This window comes from Squalius cephalus (assembly GCF_949319135.1).
Source record: "Squalius cephalus genome assembly, chromosome: 14".
In the NCBI taxonomy this organism is placed as follows: domain Eukaryota; kingdom Metazoa; phylum Chordata; class Actinopteri; order Cypriniformes; family Leuciscidae; genus Squalius; species Squalius cephalus.
Window position 1 is genome coordinate 18,769,327 of NC_137135.1, and position 15,348 is coordinate 18,784,674.

Consider the following 15,348-nt stretch of genomic DNA (forward strand, 5'->3'; position numbering starts at 1 on the left):
CCACATTCTTACATGAGAGCATTGCTCTCTATCCAGACAAATCAAATCAGCTACTGTAAATGAACAGTCGGAGAGTGTATGTGCTCTTTACAAATATCCCCTCCTGAATGGATGAGTTCAGATAAATTCATTTGCTACCAACAGCATCTATCAGTGGAGACTACCGAAGATAATTTAATTGCTCTCTGAGAGTTCGAACTGATCTGAGGTGTGAATAGTAATGCTTTTCATATACTTCACCCCCTCAGACAGGCATTGAGTGCATTGGTAGATATATATGTGTGTGTGAGCACTGATGCATGTCTGCCTATAGTGTTACGGCCAAAAGTTTGAAAACCTAGATACATATTAACATAAAGGATCATTCTGATTTGCATTTCATGTTCATTTGTGGCAGTCAGTTTTGATTGTCTGGATTATGTCTGCCGTTTTCATGTTAATATGCTTTGTGTGCTGTCTCAGAGCTGGTGCATACAATGCCAAAATTATGTTTTTTTCTAATCATCTACTAATTTTGGTTCAGTGGAGATTCAAAGTTTAGCAAATAAACAGCTGAACAAAAAGTTGATTGTCAAGATCAATTTATGAAAACTTAAAAAAATAAAAAAGATGGTAACAAACTAGAAAACGTTTTTTTTTTTTTATCACAAAATAGTTATTTACAAATATATTCAATAATTATTCAATAGTAATTCCATTGATTTTATTTTGAAATAAAATCAATTTCATTGGTTCTATTTGATTCCATTAAGTTTAGTTTAGTTAAGTTCAACTTTAAAGCAAACCTAAAGCCTAGAAACTATTTCTAGCTTGTTTTCCAAATTTTAGGTCACAATCATTGACACATCAATGCTCTTATGACTGGCATGATGGATTTCTGCCTTTCTCAATCCATCTTCCCTCTCTCTCTGGCTCTTGCAGATGGCTGTCCTAACCGATGTAATGGAAATGGACAGTGTCTGCTGGGTCAAAACAGCTGGCACTGCGAGTGCAAAACTGGATGGAGAGGCACGGGCTGCAGTGTCGCCATGGAGACTTCATGTGCAGACAACAAAGACAATGAAGGAGGTGAGAGATCTTTTGTTTACTCTCTGGGAACTTTGTGTCAAAGACTGCATGTTATTGGAACAGTCACATGTGCACAGGAACAGCTGCTGTGTGTATTTTTGGTGTATTTTACATAATTCCAAATGGAATTGAGCAAAGATATTTACAGATTTCACAGACATTTATCCTGTTTGCCATTGTTCCTGCAAACAGGTAGTCTAAACCCAACCTTACACCATTAATTGAGCAAGAAGTTGCTGTCAGACAGAGTTTATTAGCACCACAGTGTTTACACTTTTCGAGGAAGTCATCCTATGAATGGCTTGCTTATAGTTGTCTCAACAAATTAAGCTGCCATAGGATAAAGTTTTTTTAACATCAAACAGATTACACCCCACAGCTTTAGTGTATTTCATTTCTCTGATGGAATGAGAGTGACTGTTTAGTACACTCAGTCGTTTGAGGTTTTGGATGTAAATGTGCAATTCTAACCAGACTTGGCAACTTTCTGTCTGTCTGTATGTATATCTCTGTTCACAATTCTTATAAATTTCATAGGAATAAGCTAGCCTTTGAATTATGATGACTGTGCTCAGAAAATAAATAGAATTGGACTGTTGGCTTTCATCTGAAACAAGGAATTACAAAAAGGACGTCAGATGTTCTGCAGTAAGTAATTTAAATCAAAGCCTAAAGGTGAAGGAAAGAAGAAAGCACTTTTCAAACTCTTTGTAAAGGAATACTGGGACTGAGGTAAAATTCTAATCCCACATCTTTGTGTTCAAAACGAACGAGAACACTTTGATGAAACAGCCTCTTGTTCAACAGATGAAGAATGTTTCTTTTTCTTTTTTTTTTCAACAGAGAAGGAGATGAATAGAGAAATCTTTTGCAGCCTTAGGCAGCTCTGATTGATTGTGCACCATTGTAATATGACATTACTCATCACACCACTGTTTTGTTTCTTTTAGATGGTCTGACTGACTGTATGGATCCAGACTGTTGTATCCAAAGTCCCTGCCAAAACAGTCCACTTTGTAGAGGGTCTAGGGATCCCTTACAGGTCATCCAGCAGGGCCAGCACCCTGAGCAAAAAGTCCGCTCTTTCTATGACCGTGTCAAGATGCTAGTGGGCCGGGACAGCACACATATAATCCCTGCAGACAATCCCTTTAACGCAAGGTAACTTGCTCTACTGCACACAACAACTTCCCACCTGCTTAGTTGGGAAGTGGGTAATTGTCATGTCTCCTGCATTGTATGGTTGGAGAAAAATGAAATATCCACTGACGTACACACAATTTGTTGAGAGAACATTGAATGCTGAGATAGTTATTGTCAGTTTATTTCGTAACCCTGAGCTATTTTTGAGGAACTGTATTGACTGGTGCTAAAGCATCTTCCTGTCTTTCTTCTACTGGATATTTCATAGAAAGACTGACAGATTAGTTGACTAATGAGAAATGTATGAAATTTTTATTTTTTATTTTTTTATGCTATCTCTTTGGATATATTGGTTATAGATGTCATCTTGTTTGTTCTGTGTTCTCCAGTCTGGCATCACTGATCAGAGGTCAGGTAGTGACTACAGATGGAACCCCGCTGGTGGGAGTTAATGTGTCATTTGTCAAGTACCCCCAGTATGGCTACACCCTCACACGCCAGGATGGAACGTAAGTTCAATGTAGTACTTGTACGGACCAGAGTTGTATGCCATTCAGAATGGAATTGATAATACCACTTAAATACTTCCAGTTCAATTCTTGAATTCAAATTGAGGTAGCAAAGTGGATGCATAATCGCAATTTGAATTTTAATGTAAGAAATTCATGTAACTGATTTTTAACTAGAAAAGGATGGACGGATGGATGGATGGAACCCACATCCAAGCAACAAACTACCCTTTCCCCTCTGAAACACTTTATTTCTGCCGCCAAGCCTTATTTTGTGACTTACTTGTTTACATAAGCTTCTAGTGATTTAGAGAGCTACATGCTAAATGAACAAATCTTTATTAGATTCATTTAGAGCAGAGCAAACTCAGTCTTTCCACTGAAATGACTGCAATATATTAAAACAATGAATTATCCCTCCCAGCGAAATGGCATCTTTTAATGGTTAAAGCATTCAGAATGTAATAGCGCTATCAATAACCGTGAATAACACAAGTACTTTTTTTGCACTCTGTTTGCCTTTCCCCCTTGCTCTCTCTTTGTGTCATTAGATTTGACCTCATTGCCAATGGTGGAGCCTCTTTTACCCTACGCTTCGAGCGAGCTCCATTTCTGAGTCAAGAACGCACGGTCTGGCTCCCTTGGAACATTTTCTATGCCATGGACACTCTGATGTTGAAGACAGAGGAGAACACCATCCCAAGCTGTGACCTCAGTGGATTTGTGAGACCTGATCCTGTTGTAGTGGCCTCCCCCCTTTCCTCTTTCTTCAGTTCCAGGCCAGGAGAGAGGTCCATCATTCCAGAGACACAGGTGTGATGAGATCCTTGGTTCCTTGAGACCTCCATTACTGTAATTAGCGGATTAATGCATTTTGCACTGATTGGATTCTTCAGTTAGACTTTACCCTTCAATTTTGCTCATTTTAGTGTCCCAAATATTGTTCTTTTTTCACTTTATTCATGCGCCCTGAGCACTCTCTCTTAAATAAGCTGACAGGTTGTTAACCTGACAAAACTCACAGGTCATCCCTCATCAACCACTTTCACTCTAATTATACTCTTTCTGTTTTTTTTGGCATTTCCCTGTCCTCTCATCTTTCTTAGTCTTTCTTCTGCCCTCTGACCTTCTTAATAATTTTCCTTTTTTGTTTGAAAATACCCTTTTCCTATGACATGAAAGTCATTTCTCCATCTGTCCACCAGGTTCTGCATGAGCAGCTAGAGATTCCTGGCACCAGTCTGAAGCTCTGTCACCTCAGTTCCCGGACCTCAGGTTACCGCTCCTTGCTCAAGATCACCATGACTCAAGCCGTGGTGCCCCTCAGCCTAGTCAAAGTCCATCTGATGGTTGCTGTGGAGGGCCACCTCTTCCAAAAGTGGTTCCACGCCTCACCTAACCTCGCTTACACCTTTATATGGGACAAGACTGATGCATACGGTCAGCGTGTCTACGGCCTCTCTGATGCAGTGGGTAAGCACACACTATCGATTGTGACTGAATGCATGGCTTAGTTATTAGCACACATGCTCCGACACAATTTCCCCATAAATGTTATCATCCCATTACAGTCGTTGTTCTTATCTATTTCGGTGAACATTAATTCATTGTTTGACCTGTATGAGCACATGCTCATGTTTTTGACGCAGAGTCGCTTGCTGTTAATCAGTGATGCACCTAAATTTCGCCAACCGCATATATTCCATTTCCTTTTATTGATTCCGGCCCAAACTGAAAATTCATTTTCATCTGAAACAGTTTTGAAAGGCTTAAATAATTTACCAAAACGCTAATGTTTAATTAGCACTTCTCAGATGGCACTTTTTTGACTGTTTCAGTGTCTATTTTATGCACAACTGACTGCTTGTATTCATTGACAGAATTGTATACATGTGAAGTAAAATTTAAAATTGAGGATACAGTACATCGTGATATCGAATTGAACTGAATCGATGACGTGATAATCGTAATCGCACTGAACCGTGAGAACAGTGTAGGTTCACACCCCTACTAGTTATAGCACAAAATATACATGAATGAACATCAGAAGGTATGTAGAAAGAAACAGTACAACTTACTGAAATCTGTCTTGTCTCATGTAATCGCTTAATCAGTGTTTCATATGCAGAATGACATCAATAAAACCGCTTGTATGTATAACAATCTGTCACGTAACTACTTTTATCTCAGGAAAGCCATTCAGTGTTCATAGCTGAATATGTAGCCTTTGGTGCAGTTTAATTGCTTATATACAGCTTTTTTTTTTGAGTGTTGATTAGTAAATAAATTTGATTAATTATTTGATTATTAAATAAAATGTATTTTTGGTTTTGGTTTTAGGCTAAATACAAAACTTTAATTTAGGTTTTGGTAAAAAAAAATATTTTTGGTGCATCACTACTGTTAATACAAATTGTTTGGCGGATGACTTTCAGTTCATAACAATTACAGAAAAGGAATGTAACCGTAAAATGTAAGTTATGCGCTGGTAAATGCATAAAACACCTCACTCAAGTGCATTAAACGGCACAAATGCTGTCAGCACTTGACGTGGTACCCGGCCCACATTAAACTCTGCTCTTATAGTTAATGGTAAGTGCTCTCATGCTTTGGAGAACTTGAGTCGTGCTTTTTTTCCCACCGCACCATTTTTCAAATTCGTCTTGTCATGTTTTTCACTACTGTAAATTACGTTACTGATAGATGGTCTCCGCGTCACAACACACAAATCTAGTGTAACTAATCCATTATAAAATTGTCACCCTCCAGATTGGCTTGTGACACTGCGAAATTCACCTGCCAAATATAAAATTTACCCACTTTTGCCAATTGACGGTTGTTAATTTGGGACCCTGGCCGGCTGTGTTGACCGTTCAGCATCCTGGACACACATCAGTTAAACAGGAATGGTTAATCAGTCACTTTACTGACTGAACACAGTGAGAGTTAACACATCAGACAGGATTTGTGCTCATCCGTGTGAACATAGGACCCAAGGATCATTCAGCCTGACCGTCCCTGTCAGAAAAACACACAGGTTCAGAGAGCAGCCGCAGTGAGCCGAAGGAAACGCTGAGAACAGCACTCTGTCTAGGGTGACCTCCTTATAACACCCACTAATCTCTCTTTGTCTTTCCCTTGCTTTCCCAGCCTGTCTACCTTCCAGCTCTCAATCTCTTAGTCTTTTTTATTATATTTTGGGGTTCTTATACCCACAGTCCCTCTCGCATCTATGCAGCTATAAATTCTCACCTGCCTCGTTGGTATATATCCATATGTATTTATGCTAATGGCTTCATGGAGTTGTGATCCACTTTTCATGAACTGGAAGGAAAGTTTTTGTGGAAACACAGATCTTGTAATGACCCTGTGGCAGCAGCACAGATCACACAGTCCTGTTTGAAAAGTTAAATCTGAAGTCATGTCCAGCCACAGGGTGTCTGAACAAATCATGTTCACACTTTACCAAGGTGCTTTGTGGTTGTGAAAGCACCCAAGCTGCAGTGATTTGTGAAGGCTTGCCCAGAACCTGATATGTCCTACTTCTGCCCAGCAGTCGGCAAAGCTGGAAAGAGAAATGTGATGATTGTTGCAGGGTCACTTATTGCTTTTGGTTGCCTCATATGTGTCTCTAAGTGCTGAATTTTTTTTTTTTTATTGTTAATTTAGCATTTGGTTTTCGAATAAATATTTATATTCTTCCTCACTATTTCCTTGCTAGATTCCCCATCCAATCTGCTTGCATAATATGTAAATAAATCATCTTTAATATTGGCCTGTCATGTAGTTAATTAATTATATGCTGTTTTGATACATTTCTCTCTCTCTCTCTCTCTCTCTCTCTCTCTCTCTCTCTCTCTCTCTCTCTCTCTCTCTCTCTCTCTCTCTCTCTCTCTCTCTCTCAGTCTCTGTGGGGTATGAATATGAATCATGTCTTAGTCTGGTGTTGTGGGAGAAGAGAACGGCTATGCTTCAGGGCTATGAGCTGGAACCTTCCAATCTGGGCGGCTGGTCTCTGGACAAACACCACATACTCAACCTGCGCAGTGGTATGAGCCTTCTGTTCTAATTTGGGGGCAAATGCATCTGTTCATTCATTCATTCATTCATTCATTCATTCATTCATTCATTATTTTATTTTTTTTAGCACATTTTAGTTAATTGTTTCATGTTCGTCAAATGATGCATTTTATATATATATATATATATATATATATATATGTGTGTGTGTGTGTAATATATTAAATATATAATAATTATAATATGTATTATAGCTGTTTCTTGAGCACCAAATCAGCATATTAGAATGATTTCTAAAGGATCATGTGACACAGAAGACTGGAGTAACAGACTTTAGTCAAGTTTGACACCATATTGAATTTAACGCAGATGAAACCGAGTCTGTGAAGGACAGATGTAGAGTCTGTATAAAGGTTTTGCTTACTAAAAGATTTAGTTTTTTGGAAAGATGTTTTGTCAGCTGAAAATCTATTTAACGCACTCTATTCTATCCCTCACAGCCTTGATTTCAGTTGTAATAATACATTATGACTATTTTTACTATATTTTTGATCAAATAAATGCAGCCTTGGTGAACATAAGAGATTTTTAAGATTTGATAATTTTGTGAACCCTGTTGTGTAATAAGTAATTATACTCATTTCAAATTAGAGTCTTGATTGTCACTGGTTAAACTGTAAAATAACGCTTTCCAGACCAGTCTCAGACCAGCTGAGTCTGAGATTTGGAGTGAGGGGAGGGCCATACCTCTGTGACACACTGAAAATCTGATGCAATGTAATCCTTGGCTGCTTTTAGTGGAATAGCCTCCTCTTTTGATCAATAATTTAATGTAATCCCCTGAAAATGTGGTTGTAATGTTCATAAATGGCTCAGGTAAACCACTTTTACTAAAATGGTCTTTTGAAAATGGCACTTTCTTTTTTTCCATTTAAATAGTTATTGTTTCTTTATTTGTCTGACACCAGGCATCCTTCATAAGGGCAGCGGTGAGAACATCTTTGTGTCCCAGCAGCCACCCATCATCACAAGCATCATGGGTAATGGGCGTCGGCGAAGCATCTCATGCCCGAGCTGTAATGGCCTGGCTGATGGAAATAAGCTGCTGGCACCTGTAGCCCTGGCAGCAGGCATTGATGGCAGCCTTTATGTCGGAGACTTGAATTTTGTACGCAGAGTTTATCCCAACCTCAATACCACACGCATACTGGAGCTCAGGTATTGAAAAAGGGCCAAAGGAGACTTTTATTTTACTAATAATTTATAAAAAATCAATAGAAATTATTCTTATATAGGTATACTCTTAAATTAAATATACAATATATTTTTGCCATCTCATCGTATTAGCACCATAATTGTGATTCTTGTTCTTTTCTTCACTTACAGAAATAAGGATTTTCGACATAGGTGAGCCTCTAACTTTAAGTTTGTCTCTCACATTTGACTCTTCGGTTGGATTATTCACTCAATATAATGATAGAGCAACACATTATAGCTAATTACATAATTGCAGGACTGACTCCGTAATTACCTAATTTTTCATAGTAACAACCCGACTCATAAGTACTTCCTGGCTGTGGACCCAATCTCCGGGGCTCTGTTCATCTCTGACACAAATTCACGGCGAATCTACAAGGTGCGATCACTCACAGGGGGAAGACTTTTGGCCGACAATGCCGATGTGGTGGCGGGCACAGGAGAGCAGTGCCTTCCTTTCGATGAGAGATGCGGGGACGGGGGAAAAGCTGTAGAAGCCACTCTCATGAGCCCCAAAGGTGAGGTGGAAACATTAAAGAATACCATAGCAAAAGTTAAATCAGTTGTTTTAGTTTTAAAGCTTATTGCATGGGTTATCCCCTTCACATCAGTTGAAATCACGCTAACATCTTCACACTTGTCTGAGGTGAAGAAATGTTTCTGCAGGCTGTCTTTACATCTGTTTCCTTTGTAGCAGTGACACCTAACAAGGATAAAAAGAGCCTTATCCTCCAGCTGCTTCCACAATCACAGAGAACGTTCAACCTTAAGCTATTAATTAATTTCTGAATGTGCTATGGGGAGTGCGAGTCTCTGGCTTCGATTATTGGAGTCTCTTGGTATTCTCTCTCTCTCTGTCTGTCTTTCAAAGATAATTTTACTTAATGTGCTGGCTCTTTTAACTCTCAGATGTTACAGTTCAGAGCTGTGAGTGAGCATATTTCTGTATTATACAGAGTTTGTGTTTAGGTAGATCAAATAGAAAGAAAAATCACAGTAAGTTTTCTTGAATATTTCATTTTCTCCTAGATCAGTGGTTCTCAACTGGTTTGGGCATGGAACCCTAATTTTTCCATGGTCATTAAGCCATGACCCTATTTTTTTTGTAATTTGACCTAATTCCAAAAAAAAATTTATATATATATATATATATATATATTTCCAAACATTCCTTTTGCCATTAATTTTGTTAATCCAGTGAGATTTTTGTATGCACAAGGAGTCTGACAACAGCCGGTATGATCCACATGGAGATCTGATCATCATCGAGTCTGTCTGGGATTACATGAAGAAACTGAAAAAACTGAGACAGACTAAATCCAGAAGAACTGTGGCAACGTCTCCAAGACGCTTGAAGAAACCTTCCTGCAAATCTATCTGAAAAACTATGTTCAAGTGTACCTGGACAAAAGCTGTTTTAACAGCAAAGGGTGGTCACACTAAATATTGATTTGATTAAATTACATTTTTACACAAGTGCCTAAAGATTTTCACAGTACTGTAGCTTTGCAGGAAGGTCTCTTTATTACTCGGGTCAGTTGTCTCATTTGTGTTTAGTTTTTCTGCTTAAAGAGGAGTAACATCTGAGACAGAGATGATAAGTAAACTGAGAACTTGATTAATTCTCCTGAGCTATGAAAGAGCAACATCTGAACAATTACATTTTACCTCTAGAGATTCTCATTAGCTTGTTGTATATAAACTGAAATTAATTTTAAAGGGTTTATACTAGTTTATGAATTGTAATATTATGTACACCAATGATTATAAATAAAATAATTTATAAATTTGTATGAATATAATTCTACATACATGCAATGGGTGAAGTTCAACATAAACTGGAATTAAAGCACAACATATTCAACCAAAACAAATATATAGCAATGAAAAAAGAAAGATAAAGGTGCAATGATAAGTTAGAGCAGGTTTTCAAAGAGAAATCCAGGTTTGGTGTAAGGAAAAAATAGCCAGTCTGACACCAAACTGTCAAGGATGTCACATTTTCTGTACGTGACGTTGAATTTGAGCAGCTGGAGTGAGAGAAAGAAAGTAGAGAGGTGACAGACTACACAGGCCTCATTACCGATTCCCAGATGACTTCACAGTGAAAAGACTCAGTCAAGTGCACTCAGTCTCTCCCCTCATGCTATTTGTCTCCCTGTCTTTTTGTTCAAAGTCCCTCTGCACCATACACCTACACAGGCCCATTTTATGAACATCTTCTTGTCAGCACTTCGAGATATTCTCGTCTGCTCTGCCTTCTGTGTCTGATAAGGGGAATTGATGAGTTGACACAGGAGTGACGCTTGATGGACGTGTATTATTTGCTAGCTTATATAGGACAGGGACTTGGGAGGGAAAGACAAATTGAGAAGAGCCTGAAGATAAACTTAGAACAGGTTGAAACCAGATCAAAGATTCACTTGGTCTGATCATTAAGAACCACAGAAGACAAAAATAAACAAGTCTAACAGGCAAAGGGTTACTGTGTCTTTGTCACCCCTGAACTTCCTAGCTGACTCTTTACCTGTTTGTTTCTCTTTTCAGGTATTGCTGTAGATAAGAACGGGCTTATGTACTTTGTGGATGCCACCATGATTAGGAAAGTCGATCAAAACGGCATCATCTCTACTCTCCTGGGTGCAAACGACCTCACTGCTGTGCGCCCACTGAGCTGCGACTCCAGCATGGATGTCAGTCAGGTCAGCATGTCGACAGCCCATGTTATAAATGATTTGCAGTCAGAGACAGGAACTTGGATGGTTCATTTGATCACAAAATCTACTTCTTTATATCTTAAATCTTCAAAACAGACTCTCAAAGCTAAACATGCAGATATGCAAGTATTAATCATGTCTAGCAGGCTTGCAAAACCTTCATCAGAAGCCCAGAAAATGATGCAAGAAAAGTCCTTGGTGAATCTGAAAGATTCATTTAAACTTTAATTCATTTTTTATCCAGGTGCGCTTGGAGTGGCCCACCGACTTGGCAGTAAACCCCATGGATAACTCTCTTTATGTGCTAGAGAACAATGTTATCCTACGCATCACTGAAAACCACCAAGTGAGTATCATCGCGGGGCGGCCTATGCACTGCCAGGTGCCTGGCATCGACTATTCCCTCAGCAAACTTGCCATCCACTCAGCCCTGGAGAGTGCCACGGCTATTGGCATCTCCCATTCAGGCGTGCTCTATATCGCAGAAACAGACGAGAAGAAGATCAACCGCGTGCGGCAAGTCAGCACCAACGGAGAGATGTCGCTGCTGGCTGGCGCTGTGTCGGAGTGCGACTGCAAGAACGATGTCAACTGTAACTGCTTTGCAGGAGACGACGGTTACGCTACAGATGCCAGCCTCAACTCCCCGATGTCTCTGGCTGTCTCACCTGATGGCACGCTCTACATTGCAGATCTCAATAACATTCGGATCCGTGCTGTGCGCACTAACCGACCGGGACCTTCAGCGCTGGGGCTATATGAGGTCGCGTCCCCTCAGGAACAAGAGTTGTATGTGTTTAACGAAGAGGGTCTCCACCTACAGACCATCAGTCTTGTGACAGGCCTGCCCCTCTACAACTTCAGCTATGGCCCTGATGGAGAACTGGCCACAGTGGTGGATAACTGCAATAATACAGTGAAAGTGCGTAGGGATGGGGCTGGGCAGGGTGGAGCGGGTCTGCTCAGGCTCATCCTACAGCCTGATAATCAGGTGGTTACGCTGGGACTGGATCCTGCAGGAAGCTTGCGCTCTATCTCTGCTCTCAACCAGGAGATCGTTCTGCTGGGATACAATGGAAACACTGGCCTATTGGCCACTAAGGCAGACGAGACGGGCTGGACAACCTTTTACGAGTAAGTGTTTGTGGTCTATGACATGTTGTGTGTACATTAAATTCTTCATCTACACTCAGCAGAAGTTATATGTAGTATTTTCTCTATGTTCCATTCAGCTTGGAGAGTCAAAATGCTCAACATTATTCTCAGAAAAGCACTTGAAAAAGAACTGCATTTAAATTCAAATCCACAGTTTGAATGGAAAATAGAAAGCTTTGACAAGATGAGCGTGTAAGATGTCACACGAACATGGCGGCACCTAGGGAGATACAATTCAATTCGATTCACATTTATTTGTATAGCGCTTTTCACAATACACATCGTTTCAAAGCAGCTTTAAAGAAAATGCATGAGCCCACGTTACAATTTTGAGTGATCTGTTATCAGAGGTAACTGTCTAAGTTATGTAGATACAAAGTTAATTATGAACATTCACTCTTAAGCAAATAAAATGCTGACAAATCAATAAAATGAGTCAAAACTAACATTACTTAAGGATAGAACATCTACAGATGTTTGCAGAGACAGATGTTTAAAACACTGCAAATGATCCTCTCTGGTGATTAAGCATACACTTGCTTACAAATGCTTGAATTGCACTTTTTGTGTCTTTTTGCAGTTACCATTCAAAAGTTTGGGGAAGTTCTTTTTTGAAAGAAATTAATACTTTTATTTAGCACGGATGCATTAAGTTGATCATCAGTGACGGAGTAGAAATTTATAGTCACATTTTCTATTCATCAAACAATCCTGAAAAATGTAAAACAGTTCCCACAAAATTATTTAAAAAATTTCCTATCAAAATATTGAACACTGTTTTCAATATGATAATAATTAGACACAAGTCATCATACACTAGAGGACTGTCCTGTAGGACTATCATTTATTTAACTTTGAAAGGAACACTAGATAAATTTCTTTCCTGCCGAGTTCTGTTCCAACCTGGCAACACACCTGCCTTTAATTTCCAAGGGAACCTGAAGATCTTGATTAACTTTTTCAGGTGTGTTTGATTAGAGTTGGAACACTCTGCTGGAAAGTAAATCTCCAGGAAGAGGACAGAGCAACCCAGCTCTTGATAATGCACAATTCCCCACACTCCACTGCACTGGCATAGACATCAGCCAGACTGTGACAGATCTGTGGCAGGATCCAGATCTACTCCCTAATGTAATGTTACAGAGAGAGAGAGAGAGAGAGAGAGAGAGAGATACAGGGATAACACTGAACCCATATGGAGTAATTGTCTACACATTACTAGACCTTTCAGTCCTTTCCCTCTACTATTATAGGCTCTGTTAAGAACATCTACATTAAAAGTAAACACCTGTTTGTTAATTACTTTACATCAGTATTAAAGAAATCTTAGATTGCTTGTTTTCAGTTGAGCTAACTGGCTTCTAAAACCAGAACTGCCTGACCTTCTAAGTCCAGCAAACCTTATTAGACTTGTTTTAAGACTTTATTTTATTTTTTTAGATGGTTTTGGCCATAATTATAATAAGTCCCAAGGGTGCTTTACTTTAATATGAACTTTAAAAATGACTTTCCCTAACATTTAGTATATTTGCAGGTATGACAGTGAAGGGAGGCTAACCAATGTGACGTACCCCACGGGAATGGTTACAAGTCTGCATAGAGAGATCGAAAAATCCATCAACATTGACATTGAGAGCTCCAACAGGGATGATGACGTCACTGTTATCACTAATCTTTCGTCAGTAGAAGCCTCCTATACTGTTGTGCAAGGTATGTCGGCTCAGTAGCCGTTTTCATAAATCATTTTGAAAATGATTATGTGCTCAGTTTAGTTGGTTTAAATTTCGTTTCACTCTTTAACTTAATTGTTTTATATATCAGCGCCTACAAACTTGCACGGCAAGACCCGACATTCATGTGGGAGGCTAGAAGCGAAAGTACTGTATGATTCAGTGCAGAAAACATCATTTGTTTTCTCTCCCAAGCCTAGCACTACAGTTGTGTTTTGCTGTGATGCATATCATTTGAGACAAATTCATTACCTTATCCCAAGTAAATATTCACCATCTTCATCTGTCCTCAACCACAAACCCCGCTTTCCCAAAGCTTATTTCATCTGTTAAGATGAAAGAACAAAAGACAAAGGGAGAAAGCAAAAATGTTTTACTTCCTTCCCATGGCAGACTAAACAAAAAAAGTAAAACTTCAATCAGACATAACACAGGATGGGGTAGGAACCTTTTGAAGGAAATACAGAGGATTTAGTCCAAGGAGAACATCCCTCAGAGGATGCTTTTGAATCTAACCTTGACACGCTCATGAGGCGAATAATAAATTGACTAAATGCCTTTTAAAAGCTTCCTTATAAATTATAAGCGATATTATCTACAATTATGAACGTACCTTCTGCTCATAAATTAGTTTCATGGATTGTAATTTATTTATAGTGTGTGTTTTGAAGCATAATAAATGTTTGTGGCACTTTGAAACAAAGGGATTCAGGGATCCACATCATTTGTTATGAACAAAGCACTTCTCTTGTTATCTTTTATGATCCTAAGATAGACAACCAGACTGTTCTTGAGCTGATAAATGCCCCACAGCCCTTTCATGAGTTTAAAATAAATCAAGCCTTTTTTGTTGTCGTCGTTTTGTCCTCTTGTCACGTTGATAATTTGTTATGAAACATTTTTTGCTCTTAATTTTATGGTAATGTTATATGTCACTCTATTGCCCCCTGCAGATCAAGTACGGAACAGCTACCAACTGTGTAACAATGGCACATTAAGAGTAATGTACGCCAATGGGATGGGAATCAGCTACCACACTGAGCCCCATATCCTGGCAGGATCAGTGAGTCCCACCATCGGCCGCAGGAACATTAGCCTCCCCACTGACAACGGCCTGAACTCCATCGAGTGGAGACTGCGCAAAGAGCTGGCCAAGGGCAAGGTCACTGTGTTTGGCAGGAAACTTCGGGTGGGCACTTGCTCTAAGATTTTAATTACTGTAATTAAGTACATTATTTTCACATTTCTGTACACATTGCAAGCAAAGTTGTGCAAGATTCCTGCTTGATCTGATAGATCAACTAATCAGTAACCAAATCATCTCACCAAATGGAGTGGTTTTCATGCCAAATATTTGTGCAATTTGCAGGCACATGGGCGCAATCTACTGTCAATAGACTTCGACAGGAACACACGGACGGAGAAGATCTATGACGACCACAGGAAGTTTACTCTGAGAATCACGTATGATGCCCAGGGCAGACCAGCAATATGGCAACCCAGCAGCAGCCTTGCAGTGGTGAATGTGTCGTACTCCAGTACAGGCCAGCTGGTGGGTCTGCACCGAGGCAGTATGAGTGAGAGAACAGAGTTTGACCCGCAGGGACGAATACTCTCACGCTCTTTTGTAGATGGAAAGGTGTGGAGCTACAGTTACCTGGACAAGGTGAGATTATTGATTAAAGTGAGGTAGGAATATTGGGTAACACTTTAGTTTAGGGTCCAATTCTCACTAATAACTAGCATGCA

The 15,348-nt window shown here is 39.4% G+C and overlaps 1 protein-coding gene across 5 annotated transcripts in view; it reads left to right on the forward strand.

Annotated features, from left to right (window-relative positions):
* Positions 1–15,348, forward strand: part of tenm2a (teneurin transmembrane protein 2a) — a 300,779-nt gene that overhangs the window by 279,710 nt on the left and 5,721 nt on the right. For all 5 annotated transcript variants that reach the window (XM_079892536.1, XM_079892537.1, XM_079892538.1 and 2 more), the window contains 14 exons: positions 922–1,068; positions 2,019–2,229; positions 2,601–2,720; positions 3,272–3,533; positions 3,926–4,193; positions 6,626–6,769; positions 7,709–7,958; positions 8,127–8,147; positions 8,286–8,515; positions 10,545–10,699; positions 10,959–11,848; positions 13,404–13,579; positions 14,553–14,788; positions 14,969–15,265. In XM_079892536.1, the coding sequence (XP_079748662.1) occupies positions 922–1,068; positions 2,019–2,229; positions 2,601–2,720; positions 3,272–3,533; positions 3,926–4,193; positions 6,626–6,769; positions 7,709–7,958; positions 8,127–8,147; positions 8,286–8,515; positions 10,545–10,699; positions 10,959–11,848; positions 13,404–13,579; positions 14,553–14,788; positions 14,969–15,265 (3,407 nt within the window). The remainder of the gene's footprint in view (positions 1–921; positions 1,069–2,018; positions 2,230–2,600; positions 2,721–3,271; positions 3,534–3,925; positions 4,194–6,625; positions 6,770–7,708; positions 7,959–8,126; positions 8,148–8,285; positions 8,516–10,544; positions 10,700–10,958; positions 11,849–13,403; positions 13,580–14,552; positions 14,789–14,968; positions 15,266–15,348) is intronic.